Below are 22584 nucleotides of genomic sequence, written 5' to 3'. Positions count from 1 at the left end.
CAGCTGAGCCCCCACTGCTGGACCCTCCCCATGGCTCTGCAGATGTTCAGCACAGAGCTGATTTGTCACCAGCTCATCCCCAAATCCAGCAGGATGCACCAGGAATGCCCTGAGCTTGGTGGGCTCTGTTGTGCTCCTCTGTGTCAGGCAACAGGCTGAGTGAACAGCAAGAGATTAAAAAGCAATTTATTGCTGGGTGATTGGGGAGCTGGTTGGGCCCCCCGTGTGAGGCTATGTCTGTGTTCTGTCTGTGTTAATCCCATGGTGGGTGCAGGTAAAAGTGTGGGACAGCTGCACACTGCATCCCTCACCCTCCCTGTGCCTTTGCTCGTGGCTTTCACATCTGAAAATTGAAGTGTGGGCTCTTTTGGTGCAGTGTCACCATGCTGGTGCTGCTTGAACACCCTTGTCCAAGAAAGCAGAGCCTGCAGAGGTGCACTGTGTTCCCTTACCTTTGGCAGGATCACCTGGAGGTGCTGCAGTGATTGGGATCAGACAGAGAGATAGAATTGAGATTCTTCTGCACCCACCAGCCAGGCTGTTACTTTTTTAATAAGACACTTGTGAACTTAATCTTGCATACTTCCCTTCAGAGCCCTGTTCTCCACATCAAAAGCCTGCAGGGGTTATTGTTGACAGGAAGGTGCATGTGTAGCAACAAACAAGGCTGTAAGTTCAGGAGCACAGTGAAAATGTCACCCTGCAGTCTGATGCTGGCAGCAGCAACTCGTGGCTTTTTGAATCCCAGAAGTGCCCTATGGAAGCAATCTGCCAGCACTGCCCAGGTGACATGAGCCTTTATTTCCTTTCAGAACAGCACAGTGTAATCATTGTTTTTGTTCTTGTGCAGCCATGGACTCCCTTGTAAGCACGGATTCAAATGGAAGGAACATCAAAGTTAATTTGAAATGAAATGCACCCCAAGTAGTCAGGGGGAAATGGAGACATTGCTTTGTAGCCACCCTTCTCCTGCCAAAACTGCAGCACCCCAGATGTCAGGAAGCCACGCTGAGCTCTTTGTCTGCTCTTGATTGACTGGATTGTTTTCATCCCAGCCTTTTTAAAGCTTTCCTCCTGCCTCTGTATTTTTAAGGAATAAAAAGCTAATATAAGGACATGGAGTGTTATGAAGCATGAAGTTCCATAAATATTTATGCTGAACTATCAAAAAAACTTGACAGTTCTTATTTTCTTGACAGATTGGGGTCACTTGTTATTTTTGACCCTGAGAATTGAAGAGCACCTGGAGTTAGATCTGTTTGTAATGACTTTTGGATATTGTTGTCCAGTAAACTTGTAGGAATGTAACAGGATAACAGATTTTTTCTTGGTGTCTTTGTGAAAATGAAACCTAAGCCTTGTACTGTGTTACCCACAAATGACCACTCAAGTTACTGTGCCTGTGCAATCTCCAGTGAATTCCTGTACTTTCTTTGGCACACATGGATTTCCCAGTTAGCTGCTTGGTTTGCCACCTCAGATTGACAGCTTTCACCTGGGCTGCTCTGCACTTGAAGCACTCTGTGATCACCTTTGTGTGTAGGAGCTACAGTTTGTTCCTGAGCCTGTAACAGGATGGTCTCAAGGCAGGCTAAAAATGTGGCAAAGCCCTGTGGGCTCTGCAGTGTTTTGCCACCAGTCCCATCACTGCTTTTAGTATCCCTGGAGCCAACTGAAGATGAACTCTGCTTCAAATTTTAAGTGCTGATGAATAGGCATTTTCTGGAGAGATGAGAGGCTCGTAACTCTCACCTTCAGGATTCTCATTCTGTGAAATGATGTGCACACAACCTTAATTTAACCCCTGCATGAAACCAAAGTGGCAGGTGAATATTTAAAATCCAGGCCTGGTTTTTCAGCAAGGCTGGAGCTTTGTGGCAGCAGCCACATTATTACATCCAGCTGCAGAGTCCAGGAAATTCATTCTGCAGGAGGGGATCAATCCAATGCTTTACCTTGAATGAAGCATGGTGTGTATTTTGAGGTAAACCTTGGAATATGTTGTGTTTAAAGCTGACCAGAATGGCTCCTGCTATCAGTCACTAGGGGGCACAAAGGAATTACCAAAGAAAGACGTTTGTTGGTCTTATAGTCCTGAATCTCCACTCCACTGTGAATGTGGAGGGAACAGTCCTGTGGAATGGGAACATTCAATTCCTGTGACTGCCAAAAGACAGGATGGATTCAAATTTTGGTTTTATCAGTGATTGTCTCAACTCAAATCTACTGCTGCTTTCAAAGTTAAAAATTCCAAGGGTGCTTCCATGCTCCTGTGAGTATAACTTTGTGATCAGAAAGTACATGGCTCTCAGAACAAATACATAAGATACTCATGGACACCTTTTAAATCCTATAATGACAAACCTGATTGCTCCATTTGTCAGTTTTTATTCTTGCAAGGAGTGTTTGCTGTGTGAGGATAAGCCAGCCTTGCTGCCTGACCCCAGGTTCTTTTGCAGGTTGCCTGTCTCATCCGGGTTCCATCCGAGGTGGTCAAGCAGAGGGCCCAGGTTTCTCCTTCCTCCAGCACCCTCCGGATCCTCTCCCACACCTTGTACCATGAGGTGAGTCCAGAGCAAAATTCCTCAATATTTTCATCCTTCCTACTCGGTGCCATACATGTCCAGAAGCATTCCTCCAATTTTATCCCAGTTCTGTGCCTTCCCAGCACTTTTCCTTCTATTCTTCTGCTCTGAAAAGTGATTTGATTGAGGAAACCAAACCCCTGCCTCTCCCTAGGGCATGTTTCGAGCAACTCTTTTTTCTCCTCTTTTTGCATGAGATACCTACATTTAAAGATAAGGGAAAAAAAAAAAAGGATTTAGCTTCCAGGTTCCAAAGCTCTGCTTGTATTTATGCAAACTGTCCTTGTCAGGGGCAGCAGGACATGGAGTTTCTGTGTGCAGTTTGCGGAATGATTCCCAGTTTTTGAAGATGGATTTGGAGGGGGTGACCAAAAGGCAACATTTCAGAGAGGCTCTGGAGGAGCCAGGAGGAGTTCTGGAAATGAGTGCTCATCCAGTATTAGTTACTTCTGAAAAATAAGGGTCTTTGTCTTCTTTTCAGGAGTTCTGCTGATCCCTCCTGTGAAAACCTGTTCATGTCTGTTTTAGCAGAGTTTCACAAGGGGAGATTTTCAAGCTGTGTTCCATAAGAGGAAGTGGCTTCTAAAAACAGTGTGTAGAAAAATAGTATAATACATTTTCTAAGTGTAAAACCCAGGGAAAGGAAGACATAAATATGACCTTCAAATGATCCACTTGATTTTTATTTGCTTTCAAATGGAAACTGTTGTGATAACCCTGCACCCTTCTTTCTGTGACTTGATTCTGCTTTAAAAGCTGATTCTGTCAAAACCATATGTTTTTCCCTTTCCATATAGCTGGCTAGAGAACCATAAGCCTTGCCAAACACTTGAATTAAGTGCCCTATAATAATAAACAACATAATTTTATATGCACTTATAAAATGAGTTTTAATTGTTTTGAGTATTTTCAGCTGGTTAAAAATACAAAACATTTGTCTTGATAAGGGCTCTGAATCAAGGCTAAGGAGGTGAAAATAAAACCCTCTGGCACTGTAAATAATGGAATACAGTACACAGTGTTATAATCAATACAGTCAATTTGAAGCTGAGGTGTGACACTTTGGGGCTGTAATGCTTGCCTCCATAATCACCAATAAATTGTGGTCTTTGACAAACTCATTCCCCCTGGATGATGCTTTCTTTTGTTGCTTTACAGGGTATTCAAGGCCTGTACCGGGGTTATAAAAGCACCGTATTAAGAGAGGTAAAACTCTTGACTTTTTCTCTTTTATTTTTTTCTCTCAATTGCTTCCTTTGCCTCAGTTTTCTAACAAGAGATAATAGTACAGTTGAGATCAGTTGCTCTAACCTTAAGCTCTAAATCCCAGCACATTTTATTCTAGATAAGTTACCAGCCTGTAATTTAAATAGAATACTGATAATGAGCACTAAGAAAACCTTTGATACGTGCAAAAATTCATTTGCCATCCTGTTGCCCAGTTCTGTTGCTGCTGAATTGAAAAAGGATGGAAAGGTATATGTTAACATGGGAAAACCATAAACTAAAGCACTGGAAACTTTCTCAAGTCTTGTGATTGCATCATGTGAACTATATATGCCAACAATGGTGAACTGGTGGAATCAGGCCAAGTTTAGCACAGACAGATTTAGGCTTTCTTTAAATATATTCATCAGCAGATGCCAAGGGATTATTTGTCATCTGTATATAGAGAGGATTGTGCTCTCTCTAATTTTTTTTTGAATGTGTGAAAGAAATGCATTTAGTCACCCAGTCTGTAGATTTGATATGGCATTACTTAACTCTAAATCAGAAGTATTTCACTGTTAGAAAAAAAAAATAGGGCTAAAAATATTTTGGTCCACTCAGAAGAAAATAGTTCCTAAACTAAAATCTTTTATAAATGTACTGTGAATTCCAGAATTGGTGTCATGGAAGTGCTTGATATGCTGTGTGAACTGAAGTCAGTTTATAAAATAGGTAGAAAAACCTACTGATAAACTCCCTGTCTAAAATTGTTTCAGTATCAGATCCCAGGAGATCATCTATTGACAAAACAGAAATTGCATGATGTATGTGTACCTGAAATAGAGAGATCAGTTGGTTCCTAGGAAAACATAAAATCACAGAAAGGTTTGGGTTGGAAGGGACCAAAAATCCATCTTGTTCTACCTCCCACCTTCCACTACCCCAAGTTTCTCCAAGTCCTGTCCAGGCTGGCTTTGGACCCTTCCTGGACCCCAGGGACGTTCTGGGGCTCTCCATGGGACATTCTGGATGTGCTGTGTGAGTTTGTCTTCTTATGTAACTCAGGTGGATAAAGGTTAGTTAGGTTTGGATACCTAAAGGTGGATTTGGATCTTCCCTCTTCTATTTTAAACACAGGCTCAGATCTGTTGTCTGTGTTGCCATTGATAATAAAACCAGTTGCAGAGGCTTTTAAATCTTCATTCAGTAGCTCTGTTTTTTAAAGCCTTTCTTCATGATGAAAACTGTTTTCAAAACAATTCTGTTGGCCAGCTCTTGTTTCAAGTACAGAATAAAGATGGGTATTACCTAAAAGAAGAAACACCAAACTTGGTGTTCCTTAAAGTCCTGACAAATGCCAATGCACTGCAGTTTATTGTAGCAGTTTTGAGAGTTAAAAAAATTAGTTATTTGTGCAAAGATGATACCTGCTTTTCTAAAATGTAACCCCCGCCACAGGTTTGTCCTGTACTTATTTTCTGGCTCACTAAACATGTTATTCACTCAGATTTCATTTGCTGACGGGCAAAAAAAGGCGAATGAATACGAATCATTTTGATTTCTCAGAGGGGTTCTGAATAAATGAATAAATTTAGATCCCATTGAGTACAGATTTTGCATACTAACAGGTAGATAAAGCACATGGTTGCTACTGTGTGCTATTCTCCTTAAAATTTGTTTTGACATATGTCAGGGTGGTAATTAATTTGCAGACCATATTCATGGCACAGTGTGTGACCCTGCTGAGATAACTTTGTTTACTCAAAATGGCAACACTTTGTTGGAAATTTAATGGGAGTCCTCTTCATTATGTGTATTCATAAAAGATCCTTCAGAAGTGATTTCAGTTGAAGTATTGCTTTTTGGAAGAATCTGTCCAATAGAATGAGAAATAAATGATTACTAAATGAAATGTGCTTTCTCTTAAAAATGAAGCAAATCATAGGTGATGTTTAAAAAGAAAAAAAAAAACACTTTGAATTTAATACTGTTAAAATTGTTGCATTTTTCTGACACTAAATTTTGTAAAGCAATGTCCACTTGAGTAACAGCTTTTTGCACCTTCAGCTGGAGCTGCTGTAAGCCTGATATTTAATCTTGGTACTTTTCCTTCTCTTTGAGTACACTTCTTCCTTTAGGGTCTTTATTTTGAGATAAAAATCTATATTAATTCATTATTAGACACATCCTGGTAGCTACATAGCATATATCAGGTAGTACTTAATTCCAGCTGACTTTTATACTTACAAGGTTTGTTTACATGCTTTGGTTCTCTGCCCACACAAACCCCTTTGTTTAGTTATAATGGAGTGGGAATTTTTGGATAGAGGGATCTTCAATACATGATTTTTCATTAAAAAAACTTGGAAGAGGCTGGGAATATTGATGCTTTTCAGATGATTACATTCTTGTGTTGGCAAAGTTCTTGAGCTGGAGTTTGAGAAAGGTTAATTTTAGCTATTGCATTGGGATAAAATTTTGTGTATTATATCAAGAAGATTTCTGGACAGGGATCTGCTTGCCGGTTGATTGAATTTCAGTGAAAATAAATCTGTTTATAAATGGAGTGTGGTGTGGAAACCTCATCTTCTTGCTTTAGGATCGAAGATCTTTGCAGGACAGCCTTACTCTGCTCCATGTAATTGGCTTTAGCTGCTGTGCTGGTGCAAGGTTTCATCCTTCAGTTTTGATTCTCACTCTGACTTATCCCCTTTATCTTCTCAGAATGCTTTCTGAGCAGATGGATATTAGAAGAGAAAGAAGATGGCTAAATGCATAAAGCTTCTGGAAATAACTTTGAGTGGACCTCCAGGCTTAAAAGTTTTGGCTGTGACTCTTTTCACCTTTTTGGTGCCTCTTCTCTCACATCTCCATTACATTTTGGTCTTTACATCTTCCTTTGATGGAGTTGCACTGAACTAATCCTAAAATGGAAAGGGAGGTGAGGTACAGTGCATCATTCTGTTGGCAGCAGAAGCCTGACAGAGACATCTGTGCTCCAAGAGGAAGGCTTTTGTAATAAAGCACAAAGTGGGAGTATGGTTATTAGGTTGCTCAATGAGACTTTGAATAAATGGCAGAAATCAGAGGCTGTGAAATGATGTGGAATTCCCATGATGTCATTTCCAAAGCAAATCCAAGTGAGAATTGCCCCTTCCTATGGCTGTAGTGTACCAGTGTGCAGGACTGGAAACTGGATCATGCTACTGAGATCAATCAATGAACAGGTAAATTTATTCACATCTTCCACAACAGAGAAAAGTTAACTGGTAAAATTTCCAGCCAGCTCTTAATGAGGCAGGAGCAGACTATAAATCCACTGCAAATCCTTTAGAATTCCTAAATGGGAATGGAGTTCTGCTGCTGAGATCTTATATAGGCAAATGGAGCCAGATTTTTAATTCCTGCATAATTCATTTTATTAACTATGACCAAGTAGAACATCTGTTAAAATTCCATAATGTTCAGTTCATGGGAAAAAGAAAGAAACCCCTGAGTTCCCACTGGAACTCTTCCATTTCCTTTCCTGTTACAGGACTCCAGCAGATGTCTTAGAGGACGTTCTTGTAAATGAGGGGACAGCACAAAAGGAAAGGAAGTGCTTTGTCCCTTTCCCTGTGTACAGTGAGTTACTTCACTGGCATGTCTGTGTGCAGGTTGCAGCTTCTCAGTAAATCTGGTGTCCCTTCTGTCCTGAATTACCATGGTTTGGAAGAAGTGAGTGAATCCAGAGTGTGTTCTGTGTGCTTTTAATCCAGTTTGTCACTTGTGAAAATATTGCAGATGGACTGGCATCTAGCTTGGAAGTAGATTCAGAAGGAGCTAAATTAATATTAAACTTTCTTTAAACAAAAGGGATGGAGAATGACTGGCTCTCTGTAACTCAGGATGTCTTGGAAAGAGACTGAGAGTCACTTTCAAATATCAGACTTTGCTGTGCAGGTAGCCCTGGCTGAGCTTGTCTATTGTAGAAACAGGGGAATAATGTGCTCTGACTCCATGATTCAGAAGGCTGAACAATTGCTTTATTAACCTATATTATATTATACTAATACTATGCTAAATTACATACTAAAGAGATACTGTACTAAGGAATACTATACTACAAAGATACTAAAGAAAAACCTGTGACTGTCTGCAGTCAGCTTTGACCCAACTGGCCAAGGAATCAAAACAACCTTCACTGGTTTCCAATTAACAAATCACTTTGGGTAAACATTCTACATGTGCAAAACAACAGGAACAGCAAGTAGAGATAAGAATTGCTTTCTTCTCTTCTCTGAGCTTCTCAGTGCCTTCCTCAGGAAAAATCCTGGGAGAGAGAATTATGTCTCTGTTCAGAGAATGTGAACACCACACTTGTCCTCTTAGACTTTTCTGAGACAATTCAAGCTCTGCTTGTGTTGGTGGAGGTGGCAGTGATGCTTTACTTGTTGATGTTGTTTCACATCTCAGAGCTCTGAGATTGAAAGGAAACCTGACAAACCTGGCCCCACTTGGGGACCACACAGTCCTGGCTTTGGTTTAGGTGAGGCCGCCCAGCTGTCACCTTGGGCAGTCCCAGCTCTTTAAGGTTTGGGCTTTGTGGGTTTGTGTTTCTCCCTTCAATATATGCAAGGCAGAGAGCCTGAGTAGATAAAGGCACTGCTGCTGTCTTGGGAGGGAGGGAATGGTAGAATAACTTTGGGAGGAGAGGGACAGCCAGTTCAAAGTGTGCTGTGGCAGCAGTGTGACAAACAGCAGCAAATTCCAGAGAGCCAAGCAGAAATAGCATCTCCTGAGGAGGAGGAGGTTCTGCTTGTTGTGTGTGTTCCACAGAACTGCTGTCCTTTCACAAGGTGTCTCTCAAAGGGGCTGTGGAGGACCTGCAGTGCAGCCTTTGCAGATGAGGAAGGAGCTAGAAGTAAATAAAAGCAAAAAAGCCCAAACCAAACAAACAAACAAAAAAAAAACCAAAAACCAGCAGCCAAAAAATCCCCACAAGAAAAAACCCCACAACAAAAAACTCTCTTAAACAACTTACTGCCTGGGAGAGGAAAACTAAAGCAACTAGCAGCACAATGGGCCTTAAAGGCACACCTGCTTGAGTTTCCCTAGTTTTAAAGGGTTGGTGAACAAAGGATGCTGAGGGGGGTTTGTATAAAAATGTAAAACCCAGCTGAGATATGTTGACCCTGTTGACTGAGGGTTGGAGGGGATTTCTGAGGGCTGAGCTCAATAGGGCACACTGCAAACAGTTTGTTTATCCATTTAAGGTAGTTGTGCATGCTTTTCTTTTGTTAGGACATCTTTATATAAATATCCTGTTCTCTGAGCTGTTAGAGAGGTTTTTTTTCAAGTTTATCTCTGTTGCTGTAGAACAGAAAGAATGTTATTAATACATTCTTTCACTTGCACAATTAAAACTTTGATCTTTTGTCGTTCTCTGTGTATTACAGAGCAGATGTCGATAGAAATAGGCAAACAGGACACTATCTTAGTACAATATTTGGAAAAATAAACATCCTCCTTAGTGAAATATGTGCAGTATCTGTCTTTTGTTACCTTCTGGAAAAACAAGCTGGCTTTATGTTATTGTGACTCCTAGATAAGTTAGGTTTAACCAGGAATTTGCCAGGCAGAGGCTGTAACACTGGTTTTTGACTTTTACTGAGAAGCCAGCATTTCTTTGGCTTGGGTGTTTCCATATAGAGCATCAGCAGTCTCATGAAAAAGGATAGGGGCTGTAAAATGGATTAAAGAGCTTTGTGGAAAATCGTGCAGCGCTTGTGTGACTTCAGGATTAATGGGAGGAAGTTGAAAAACAAGTCCCTGCTTCCCACTCTAATATCACTTTGTCTTGGAAAGCCCATCACTGGAGCTGTATCAGCTCCTGTATCATCCTAGGTATCAATATTTAAGGGGTTTTTATTTTGAGGGGGCTGTGAGGGTTAAAGGGGATTTTTGAGGGGTGGGAGCAGGAGACAAGTGTGGGATAAGGCCTCAGGCACACCCTGGTTTGTGACCTGGAGCAGCAGTACATGGGTAAAATGAGTAACTCTGCTGCTGTAGGTTGTGCTCATTGCCTTCTCCCTGCAAATGCTGGAATAGTACTTGGAGATGAAAATGGAGATCTCACAAAGCAGCTGTAAATGACTTTTACAGACTGCAAAATAACCCCGGTTTTCCTAATTTACCAGTTGTGGGAAACAGGTTTTGTGACATGCCTGAATGGTGGGCAGAATCCTGAAGCAAATTCCTTGAAGTTTGGGAGGGAGGAATGAGGGTTTTTTGGTCTAGTATGTTTACAAGCGAGATGTTCTGGTTGAACACTCTCTTGCTCAGGTGCAGTGTCCATAGAGCCTGGCCAGAAGCAGAATTCAGCCATCCTTGGTGCCATGGATGTTTACCAGTGGAGCACACAGTCACTGCACCTCTCTGACATCAGTGAGTCCATTCACATGAAAAGAATTCCATATATGCAGAGCGTTCCTGTATTTTGAAAGCTACAGCCTTGCAGCTGGGGTCTTTGAAGAGGAAACCACTTGGAAAGCCATGTGCACTCAGAGCACAGGCCGTGATTTGATAATGCAGATTCTTTCCAGCTCAATGTGGGTGCAAGCAGAGTCTTGCAGGAAGCGTGTCCTGCTCCAGGCTCCCAACAAAGATACCATTTCCATACATTCTCAGAGCAGCTTGCTAAAGTGTTTCTGCAAATGCAGCATTCATGGTGTAGGAATGTGTGTTGTGGGTGGGTAGCAGCACTGTGGGCAATAAAAAGTTGGGAAGAAAATAGTAGTATGAAGAAAAAATTCTGGTTTTCTTTGTGCTGTGATATTTTTGTTTCTTTTGTTGATTTGTTTTTGTCTTTTAAATGACCTAGGACTCTATTTGCTACACTGATTGCTTTGATTTCTACACGTTTCACAATGGTTTGAATTTTTGGCTGAGTGGTGGCTTTTAGTTTTAATTCCTCAGCTGCATTCCAACATGGACAACTGTATTTTGTCTGTGTAAATACTTTCTGTAGGTCTCAGTTCCTGTTTTGCTGAGCTGTAGATCCATCCTGCTGATGGTGGAGGTTTGCTGGGCTGTTTTTGGTGAAGGCCACATTTCATTGGTGGGTGAAGCAACTTCTGCATGTGCTGAAGTAGGTAATTCTCTAACCCCAGAGAGATATATAGGTGTAGAGCATATGTGTATATAAAATATGTACAAATATGCACGTGGATACTTCTATATGTAAAATATGGTATAGCTTTTAATAATTTCTTGTCAAGGGTCCAAGGGTCTTGGAGTCTCTGAAGCAACTAGTTCTGTAAATGTGTGTGATTGGTCTGGAACAGCAAGCAATTTAGCAATTTCCTGAAAGTACAGGACTGTTTTTCAAGGATGAAATTCTTGCCTGAAGTAGACCAAAACATGATTTTACAGTGGAAGACTTCTACTTGCAGGATCATGCTGCTGTCAATTTTAATAGCACTTACATGTTTTGTCATATGTAGGGTACTATTTTCTGGTTTCTCTTCACCTGCTGAAAACAGAAGCACAGTTAAAAGAATCAGAAATCTGATACTTGATTCTGTGCACAAAGGTTATGGTGAAGGTGTGAAAAAGAAACCAGATCAATGGCAGAGAGCTCATATAATTTATCAATTATGCTAAGGATTGGAAGAATGGCTAGAGAAGCACTTGTGAGAGAGTGCCACAAGCAAAATTCTTCCAAGTGTTGGAGATACATCATACTTCAATTATTTTGAAAGACTATCTGCTTATTATCTAGCAGGATATAGGAATTGGTCCCACTGTTTTGAGTGCTGGAGGAGTGCCCCTCCAAAGAGAAAATACCAAAAGCCATACCTCTCTTCAGGATATTTTAAGGGCCAAAATTGGCTGGTTTTAGCGGATGGAATAAATGAAACAGCTTGGTCAAAGGGGAATCTCGGGAGTGCGGCAGGAATTCACCCTTGCAGTAAACATTTGGGGCAGGAAAAGGGAAATGAGAGAATTCCCGCGGCTCCCCGGCCGTGGCACTGCCCGCGCTCGGCCAGCAGAGGGCAGCAGACTCCGGGCGGAGTTTGGGGTGAAACCCGCGGATTTGGGGAGCGATCCCTTCATCCCGGGGATCCTGGGGTGATCCTTCATCCCGGGGATCGCTGCTTTCATCCCGGGATTCCGGGGAGTGATCCCCTCATCCCACGGATCCAGGGATCGATGCTTTCATCCCGCCCCTCACCCCGCCTGCAAAGCAAACTCAACATCTGAAATGTGAAATTATCGTTTTGATGTTGGGAAACAGCCCTGTTGAGTTTCACTTGTGTGAGGTTTAGCTTAGGAATGATTTTATGGGCTCCTATTTTTTGGCTTTGAGGAGGTTTTCGTTTGATACAAGTAGATTATATAAGGTCTGTAGCATTCTCCATGTATTCTTGCCCCATGGAATAGTGCCCACGTGCCATGAAAAAGAGAAAGGAGAATGTCTGATCCCAACATCTGGCAGTATCTGTGCTGAGTCTTCATGGGCTGTGTAATCTATTTCAAATTTTACTTCAACATCTGTTAGTAGTCTGCATTTCTTTAGCTAATCTGTTTCTAAGAAAAATACAACTAAATTCATAATCTTTGGGATAATTTGGTGTGTGTCTTAATATGAAAATCTCATGTGACTTCTTAGTGATAATATAAAAATGCTGCTACATTATTGCTTTGCATATTGTGGGAGGTGGAGCAGGGTGGTAACATGATTTTCATAATTTTTATAGAAACTTAGGTAAAGCAGGCCTGGTGTGTGTACTGCAGATGGAAACAGTGCTATTAAACCAGGCTCTTATCTCACTTTTATTTTTCTGTTAATTTTATGGAAGCCAATAAAGCACAAACTCTGCACATTTTCTTATTATGTTGGTTGAATATGTGAAAGTTGTGTTCTTGCTTTTCAAAGCCAGCAGATCTAGAGCTTGCCCTGAGTGTTTTGGTATTACTCTGCTGTTCTGGGGTCCCTCTGACAGATCTGGCTGTCCCAGGCTTGAATCCTTCCCAGTTAAAGGCTGCTAGTGATGCACAATACGTGGCATAGGTGGATTTCTGTCCTGAGGATAGTGAGACATCTCAATGCTCTTTCAGACAGACCAAAGCCTCAAAAAGAGAGAGAATCATAAGCCAGGATATTACCCCTGCTCTCCCATGGGAGAACAGCCAGTACACTGTGTTCTGTGGTTGCATTTGGCGTTGTACAGTCTCTTAATGTAAAAGAGAGGGGAAGGCAAATAGAGAAAGTTCCATGAGCATCAGAATAAATAATATGCTCATACCTCAGTGGGAGGTTATCTGCTCCCTTCTTGCTTCTGCTGATATGAAATCCTGAACTGCAATAAAACATTTTAGGAGGCTCATGAAATGCAAGACCATAAGGCACTTAACTGAATCTTGTCCTGCTGACTTTAATGTACCGAATGCCAATTAAAGCAAAATTTAGCCCATTATTAGTTTTGCCACTGGCTACATACCTCAGAGGTTTTGGGTGGATGTTTCTTAGCCCAGCATTTTGCCTCCTGGCCTGTGCAGCTGTGCTGCTGATATCCTTTCTATTTCTGGAAGTGACCCATGCAGTTAGGTCAGTTTGTTTTAGCCTCACTCCTTGTTGTTCGAGTAGAATAGCACATTTCCCCTAACTGCATGAAATCCAGGGTAGACAATCTTGATAAATATGATTAATGGGCCTCTCTGCTCTGCTCTGCAGCTGAAGGCTTCCTGAGCTCCTGTGTCAGCTGGGCAGCAGCTCCCCAAACCAACCTTTGCACAGAAAGGTTCAATTGTCTCTCTGTGTCTCAGGTTCAATTATGTTGTCAAAAGTATTCCCTGATTTCCCTGATTCTGTCTTTACTATTGAAATACAGTAATAAGAGACTGAAGATGTGTTATTGGCAGGAAAAGCAGTTCATAAATATGGGTGAGTTTGGATTTCTTAACTCAGTGCTGTTACCTAGAGGTTTGTTTGTTATGGTTCCCAGGACAGAATTTAAATCTGGGGTTAGTGAGGTGTAGAATTCCTTGTCCTGATCAGCAGGACAGGAACTATTGCAGGAGACAGTGACAAGTGGTGGCAGCTTTGAGTCAATTATAACCTGTCAATACTTGGCATGTATTTCTAAGTTACTGTCATGTTTATCTCCCATAATGTGGCTTAAATATGGTGTTCATAGGATTTGACAGAAGATGCTTTCTGAAGTATTGTCAGAAGGAAAACCAAATTAGTATCATATTATCTTGGTGAAAAATGTAACCTAGAGACTACAGCAGTTACACAACTGCTCCTTCACAAATGAAATTAATATATGGGGGAAAATTCCCATAAAATAAAATGTGTGATTGGTATTGAGGCAGACTGAGCTTGCACCTCTCTGTTAATCAGAATACCCTCAAATTTGTGAGAATATTCTGCAAGTTATCCTTAAAATTCAGAGCCCCTGCATGTGGGAATTGCTGGCTGCAGCTCAGACTGGATCCATCCAGCTTTCCTGATGGCTGCTCTGCCATTGTAATTGCAGCACAGCAGCACTCTCAATAATTGAGTACGAGTCTTAATAGCAAATAATCCTCTTGAAGTTGTTCCCCCTCCACTGCAATCAGAGGAGAGCTTTGTTAAGGCATTAACGAACAAATTAGCTACTAAATACTGGTAATAACCTATTTCCCAAAGATTGCTTTTTAATTATAGCCTAAGCTGTGTGATTCCTGAAATCACTTCTTTGGCACACCAGTGTTTGTGATAATTTCCAACCACAGTAAGTAATTGCCAAAAAAAGTAGTTTTTAAGTCTTCACTGATATCTGAACAGACTTTGTTTCTCTATTTCTGCCCGCAGAAATACTTTTTCAGTGTTTCTTTTCACTGCTGCTAGTATTTCAATTTAAATGTATTAGGCTGTGCTGGGAAATTATTATTTTACTTCCACATGCAATATGTGGCTTCATTAGATTTTTAGATTGTGTAGATATTTTTTCACTTAAGCATTACAAGAAACTTTTCCTGTGAGGGAGGAGGAATGAACCACTTTGTTTTTTTTTAATGTATTGGTTAATGCAAACTATTTATTTTGCTAATCTGTGTCACAGTAACTAATTAGAAAAGTAAATTATGTTTGGGCTTTGGCAAGAAGGGTTGTTTTTGGTATATTGGCTGTTTTTCCTCCACAGATTTCAATAAAGGCTTCACATCTACCAGTATATCATTCCACTTCCCTTCAAACCTGACTTTTTTATAAAGGAGCACAGCCATCAAAATTGGCACGCATTAAGCTTGATAATTAGTTCAATATAGTGACCAATTCTGTGAATTACGAGTTCAAAGCAACACATGGACATGGATGAAATCAGATTTTGGCATTTCTCACTTAGATTGTTTCAGGACACTGCTGGAGCTTCTTTGATCTGTAAATAACAACTGTGGTTCAGTGTCTTGCTTAAAATACATCAAACGCATTCATGACTTTTGCTTTTACATGTAGATCTGACTTCTAGCTCCAGTTTTGGATCAGACTAATAAAACTCTTCATGTTTTGAGGTTTCCTAGAGAAAGCTACCAAAGAGAGCTCTTCTCATTCTTTATATTTTAAGAAAAGCAGCAAAGACTTCTCTGGTGTGCTGTGCACCCCAGACCTCATCAACAGCTGCTTTGTGAAGCCAGAAGTGACCATGTCCTGTGGTGCAGATCCTCTGCAGCCTGCTGGCAATGTGTGGCTTCCTCTCCTCTTTCAGCTAAAACAAGTGAACCAAGGGTTTATTTTCCCTGTGCCATGTGGTAATCTCATTTCCCTGCTGTATCTTGTACACACCAGTGTCTTTGCTCGTTCTGACCTTTTTTGGGGTTTGAGCTGTGCTGTGGCAGCCAGCAGACGAGTGGCTGGAGATGACCAGGCAGGCTCTGTTTGCTGCTCCTTAAAGATCTTAAAGATAGACACAGGTGCTGCCTATTTAGTCAGAGTCACTGCCTTGTATAGTATCTGCACTACCCTGGGCTTTTTAGCTGGTTATAAAAGAGCTGTGTGATTTCTTGGTAGCAAAGGAAATTGCTGCTCATTGTCCAGAAATAATAACCAGAAGAACCTCTAACAAAGGTGTGGGCAGAGATGATGTTTCAGAAAGAAATTCTCACCATTGGCAGCTTTGGCACAGCTTCATCCCACACCTGTCCTGCTCGTGGCAGAGGTTTTCACTTCTGTGTCAGGGCAGGTAAAAAAGCTGTGCACATCCAAAACCCCCCGAGTTATGTAGGTACAGTGTGATATTCTTCAGAGTGTTTACCTTTTTAGTGCTCTGAAAACTATGCACATTTTCTGAGTGCTTCCACTCCATCCTGAAGTGATGAGTAGAAATTCCGTTTTGGATTCACAGCTCTGTCACCAATGCTTATTGTTTTTCACTTTGCTTGTAAGTCTAGATGTGTGTTTAATTTGTTAATTTTGAATTTTAGATGGTTGAGAGATGCTTATTCCAAATATTTAATGGTACTAACTGTTTTTTTGAGGGCATGTGGTGTCTGAAGGAATGCAATTAGAAACTAAGCCCGGGAATTTCTGTGGCACGTCGGGCACTTGTGGCCTCAGCTGTCATTGACTGGAAGGAGAGTAAAGCTCTCAGTGCCTCTGCAGATCACTGAAGCATCCCCTTCCCTGATGTTATGATACAGGTCATACACTCTGTTGAGAGACAATATGAATGTGCCTGGTGGGTAAATGTTCTCTGGGCACACTTGGATGTTCCTGTTTCTTCTCACCTTTTATGATCCACATCTCTCAGGCTGATGTGAATGTGTGAAGTATGAGCTGCTTTGAACAAACAGGATTGTGTGTACATCTGACAAGCATGGAAAAAATGTCTGAGGCATGAGCTGGATGCTGTGGGGAAGTTTCAAACACCAGCCGACAAAAGAGCCCTGATGTGTTTGTTTTCATTCCTGTGCTTTTCAGAGCCTGTTTCGTGATTGTTGATGCTTGATTCAGAATTTTGGGAGGGTGTTTGAAGCAGGCAGTGTAGTTGTGTGACTTCAGAGGCTGGTGAACCACCATGGCCTCTGTGACTGAGGGCAAACTCACCTTGTCTCAGTAGTCCAGATGCCTGTGAGAGAAAATAAATTAGGAAAAACAACAATTAGAGAAGAATCTTGAAGACAGTTAAATCTAAATTCTTCTGGTTGGCAAACCATAGGGAGAGAATTCTGCCCAAGTTCCCACTGGGCTGTGCCTTGTTCAGAGAGGTGAAAGGCAAGATGCAAAAGATCTTTAGTTCTTTGTTTTGCTCTAATATTTGAGTCAATGTGTGGCACAGATCCACGGGTCAGGTGAACAGAAATTGTGCAGTTGGAATTTATCTGGGCATTAAGTTCACCTCTGACTCACCCCAGCAGTGGTGCAGCATTACAAATGTAGCCTTCAAGGAAGGATGAACAAATTTCCTAAGCCATTGGGCACAAACAAAACCTTCAAAATCAGCCAAGAATACCTCCTTGTTGCACTGTTCCCTCACCCTTCCTGCCCTGGGATGTATTTGTTGTGGCTAATGCCAGGAAAATTCAATCTGTCCATTTGTGCTCAAGGTACCTCTCCTTGTTTTGTGCAGCTCATGTTCAGTTCTGTGTCCTATAAAAGATTTCCTGACCACCAAGTGTGATGAATCTCAACTCAGAACATGAATATCAGTGGTTTGACAAATTAACCTCTTTTGTTAATGTATTTCAGCAGAAGGGAGCATAAGGAAAGGAGTGCAAAATCATGGTTTTCTTGACAGTCCCAGCTGTTTAGGAATTAACTAATTCAGGCCACGGGAATCTTGTGCATTACTAAGTGACATGAAAAGAATGTGTCCTCTCATCTGTGATTTTATTTTACCTTCATGCTTTCCCAAACCCCATCACGCACACAGAGCTCCCACTAACAGTGAGGAAGGAGCTTAGAACTTCCAGAAACAAATAAAGCTTAAGTATATGAGTTGGAAATGGATCTTGTGTGTGTAAGGGAACTACTCATTTCTTTTCCTAACAAAAGAATTTCCTTTCTGCGGATTTCCTCCCTATTTTGAATTTAGAAGGGGAGCAGTGCTGAGTAGCAGTGGTAGGAAGAAGCCAATCAAGGATCCCATAGGAATTTTGTCCTAAGAAGCCAGCTGGAAGATCCTTCATGGGTTATGGGGCAGACACTGAACCATGGGACTTCTTGCTGAGGTTCATGTTTGTCCTCTCAGTCCCCTTGGAGGTGATGGTCTTGATTGAAAGAAAATGGCCTAGAATGACTTAATGTATTTATTTTCCAAAGGCCCATGAATTGCCAATATAGGGAATACTTTTACTGTAACAAAATACTGTGTATTTAAGAAGAATTCCTTCTTTTTGAGGAGAAATGTGACCTTGATTAAATTATTTATATTTTTAATCAACTTTAAGGTCCCTGGAACCTCTGAAGTTCTCAGCAGCTGTTCCTCAGATGTCTCATGGCCTCTTGGCCTCACAGATTTCCCCATCTCTTTGGGAGGACTGTGGACTCTGAACGTCCTAAACAGTCAGAGATAACATTTTGTGGCCAAGAACGACTCAGTGGTGCCCTGAGCTCAGGGAAACACTCTGTAAATGGTCCCCAGAGCTTTTCCACAGAGGCTGTGTATTAGAGAACCCTGCTAAGGAGCACTTCAGCCTCAATGGTGTACACTGATCCCCAAACACTGGATCCTCTGTCTGCTGCCAATCTTTCTTTTGTGCGCTGTGTTTCCTCTGAGAGCAGAATGCAGGCAGAATCTCTTCTGCTCTTGCTTTGCTCTTTAATCCAGCACCACAAACCATAAACCCTCAAGGTTTAAGCAGCTTCGGAATTTATTTACGCAGGTCTGCAGCAGCTTTTTGTTTTCTTTGCTGTTTCATCTGTGGTTTTACCCTTCTGCTGTGTTTTGGATGCTTCTGTATTCTGGAATTTTGTTTAGGAAATTTGTAGGAGATTCTGGAATTTTGTTCAGCTGCCTCCCTGTGCATGCAGCTCATCACCTCTGCACGTGGGGCAGTGCAGGACCAGCATCCTGCTCCCAAAGCCATGCTCCCTTTTCCTTACTGATGGAGCTCTGCACACAGCACAGCCACAGCTGCCCATGCATCTGTACCCACAGCACCTCTGCTTCCCTTTGTGCTTTTGTGGCCCCAAAACTCCCTCCTCCAGCCCTGAGCTGCTGGTGGAGCAGATGGTGACAGATGCTGGGCACTACCTTAGGTGCTGCTTCCCAGCCCATTGGTTGCCTGTTGACTCCTTCTGCAATTTTCCTGCAAAATGAGGTTCCCAAATTGAGTCTCTTGGCCCAACCAAGCCTACAGATGGGTTTGAGGCATTTCTTTGATGTTCACATGAGTTTTAGGAGCTCTGTATTTGCTGCTGTCCTGTTTGCCTAAAATCAGATGATGAGTTCAAAAGCTGAGGAGGAGGGGAAAAGAGGGGAATTCTTGCACAACCTCCATAGCAAAGCAGTCTAAAAATGGAGCTCTGTGCACTCAGAGACAAGATGTCACTAAATATCCCATTGAATGGCTCATGTTCCATTATTGGTACAGCAGTGAAATAGTTAATTTTAGACCGAGTTTATAAGCATATAATAGAGATGGAAACCTTAATACTGATCAAGTATTACTATCCCAGTGATCAACTAGAAGTTTACCATCCAGACATTGTGTAGTTGCAGCTGATGGAAAGCAAAACCCAACAAGGCCAGTGAAATTTGCATCAGGACCATGTAATAATAGTATTACTAATTGGCAAAGGCATTGGGTTTTACTGTATGAACCAAATATTGCCATTTATTGTGTGTCAGGTATCCATTGAAAATACATGGACTGCAGCCCAAATACCTGTGGAGATTAACAATTGAAGTTTAGTTCAGGGCACCCTGGAACCCCTGAGGTATGAAAAATGAGGAATACTTGTTGGTGCAAAATGTCCTCAGACTTCATCAGTGCAAATGTCCTTTCAGGAGTTGTTATAGATAATCTGTGACCAAACCATGATGCACATCTGAGGCACCACTTTCCTTTTCCTGCTAAATATGAGACTTTAGTTTAAGATTTAGTTATGGAATTTTGTCTGTATGAGCAGAATTCCGTAGTTTATTATAGTGAAATGCCTGAAATAGCAAAAAAAAAAAAAAAAAAAAGCCTATAAAGGAGGATCAGGAAGTCTAAAACCAAGATATTAGAATTGCATGGGTTTGTGTGAGCATTGGGTTGTTGCTTTTAACCAGTGAGAATCAGACTTGCAAATGCTGTGTGCTTGCAGAGGTGGAGTTTTTCCATTGTTGGTTTATTTACAATTAATTGTATCCATGCCAGATAACAGTCACAGGTACTTGAATGGGATTAGAAATCTTTTTTTTAAGAGATATCTGGTACTTTGCTGCTTTTAAGCTTTAGCACAGTCAGTGGGGTTTTATGTAAATCTGTCAATGTCATTTTCACCACTGGTGATCTTATTTCTGACTGCAAGCACTACTATTTAATTCTGTCAAAGGTGTTTCCGTAATTAAATTTATAGTGAAGCTTAATAACAGTTCAGAGAACATAAATGTGTTTTAGTTCCCAATGTGTTTTAGTTCTATTTGAAAATGGATACTCAGGCTAGAGTCTGCATCAGAGACAGTAAAATTGGATAGTGCTTTGAGACCCTAAAGCTTTTCTGTTCAATGACACCTTGACATTTCATGTCACTGGGCTGGAAAAGATTTTTGTACAAGCAGGTTTGGAAGTGTTTTAATACATTGAGAGAAAAAAATCGCAATGAAACAGAACTGTTGGCATTTCTGAGTATCAAGAGCTGTTCTGCTCTACACACTCCTGTTTACTTCAGTGTGAACTTCTTGACCGAGAAGTTTGCAGGGTCAGGCTGCTTCCAGGCTGGAGGTGGAAGATGTCCTGGTTTCCTTACTTGAGGCAGCATATTGAATTGTCAGGAAGTTGCTGGTACATTGTCTCTCTCCTTCTTGTATTTTTCCATGAGAATAATCAGGAGATAAAAGAAGTTTGTTGCTTAGCAAAGAAATTATTAAATAGTCCTTTGACCATTTAAAAGAAATTGCAGCATTAGAAAATCCTGTTGACTGGAAGTATATTTCAGGTTTTAGGAACTGAAGTATCATGAATATGGACATGGTGCAAATGCCCAGATGCCAGAGCTTGAATAAACTTTTTGATCAAGGATGCAGGTGTATTTTTGGATGAAAGAATGCAGCATTGAGTATTGCTTCCTTTTTAGCCTGAGCTTTGCCCCAATATATCCTTTAATGCTTGTGCTCAGACTAACAGAAAACCTATAGAAGCCTATAAAGAACAGATGGTATCTCCTGACTGTGTTTTAATATGAGTATGGATTGAGACTGTGCATATTTTAAACCAACTGTGTCTGTAAACTCCATTCAGTGTTACCTGTGCTTTGAAGAACTTCAGATATTTAATATGGCTACAGACATCCCATAAATTCTTATTCACCCCACCTGCTTCCATGTGCAAAGTTCCTGCTGTTACCAGCAGAGCTTTGATGAATATTTCGATTGCACTATAAAGTCCTTGCTTTCAAAGATATGGATTTTCCTCATGGAAAGAGCTTTGTTTCTGTTCAGAAACACAAGGAGAAAAGGACTGTCTTATGTCTGCAGCTCTCTGGCATTGCAAGTGGGGTGGGAATGAAGAGTTATTCCTAGAGCTGTAAAGAACAGCCAATAAAGGCTCCTATTACCCAAAAAGATTGGTCAAAAAAACCAAATTTGGTCTATGCTTTAGATCTTTGGTACTAAAGCCATCTCTCTCCATAGCTCTGACATGACTGCAGTGTTGCTGTGTGTTTGTGACACGCTCGCTAATCTTGTGACCTTCCCTCCCTGCCCTCCTCCACCTTTCCAACCATCCATCAGAAGCATCAGAAGTCCCAGTTATGGGAACCTGGCTGGGCTTTCTTTGTTTTCCCTCTCCAGGAATCAGCTATTTAGAAGGAGATCGAGTTTTACATATGCAGCTGTGTGAAACTACAGCACCCTTTTCTGAAAGGGGATGTTTTACTGCCTCATTAACATCAGCTACAAGTCCAGCTTTGCAGCATTACATCAACAGGAGCAAGGTGGAAACAGGAGTGTCAGCCCTGGGCTGAGGTTTCATTGGTGATTTTGAGTGTTGTTCCTGTCTTTGTAAAGCTGCAGGGTTCTTGGGAGAGCTGTGTGCCCCATATCTGGCCAGGAGGTTTATAGAACTTTAGACTCATCAGTTATCATCTTCTTCCTTGTCTTTCTTCACAAATGACCTTTGTGAGGCTCTCCAGCAGAGAACTGTTTGATCAGAGTTGACTTTGTGAGGTCTCTCCTACAACTTCCTGGCAGACATCATCATTTAATGGTTTAATTTTATCCTGGAGCATTTGGGTTCCATGGAAAATCCCTGGTATGTGTGTACATGCACCCCTGTAAGAGGAAAGCTGAGATCTTGCACCTATTAAAGATGTTTGTGCTACAATCTGACCTTCTACCATCCTGATAGAGGGCTCAACAAGAAACCTGGTTCACCTACTTGCTGTTTTAGGCTTCAAAACCTAACTGGAAATTTGCAGACATAATATGAATGTTCCCTGTGTTTCTGGTGAATAAGATCCACAGATGAGATGTATTCTTAAAGAAAATGCTTATCCAGAAGGTTTTTTCCTTCAGGGAATTAGTGCCTCTGAGTGCAGCAGTAATTGTGAACAGAAGGGGGTTGTGTTCTCAGGTGGATTCATGTGTGCTCTCATTGCACATCTGAGCTGGCACTT

General features: G+C 41.3%; 1 protein-coding gene across 1 annotated transcript in view; it reads left to right on the top strand.

Moving 5' to 3' along the window:
• The window catches only part of SLC25A26 (solute carrier family 25 member 26), an 81549-nt gene that overhangs the window by 16008 nt on the left and 42957 nt on the right, over positions 1 to 22584 (top strand). The window contains exons 4-5 of the mRNA XM_054280985.1: positions 2460 to 2564; positions 3744 to 3791. Coding sequence (XP_054136960.1) covers positions 2460 to 2564; positions 3744 to 3791 — 153 coding nt within the window. The remainder of the gene's footprint in view (positions 1 to 2459; positions 2565 to 3743; positions 3792 to 22584) is intronic.

Source organism: Melozone crissalis, unplaced genomic scaffold (assembly GCF_028551555.1).
Source record: "Melozone crissalis strain CALT ecotype California unplaced genomic scaffold, PUWL_Pcris_2 ptg000029l_1, whole genome shotgun sequence".
Lineage (NCBI taxonomy): Eukaryota > Metazoa > Chordata > Aves > Passeriformes > Passerellidae > Melozone > Melozone crissalis.
Note: the sequence above shows the minus strand (reverse complement) of the source record. Positions and strands in the feature narration are given on the sequence as shown.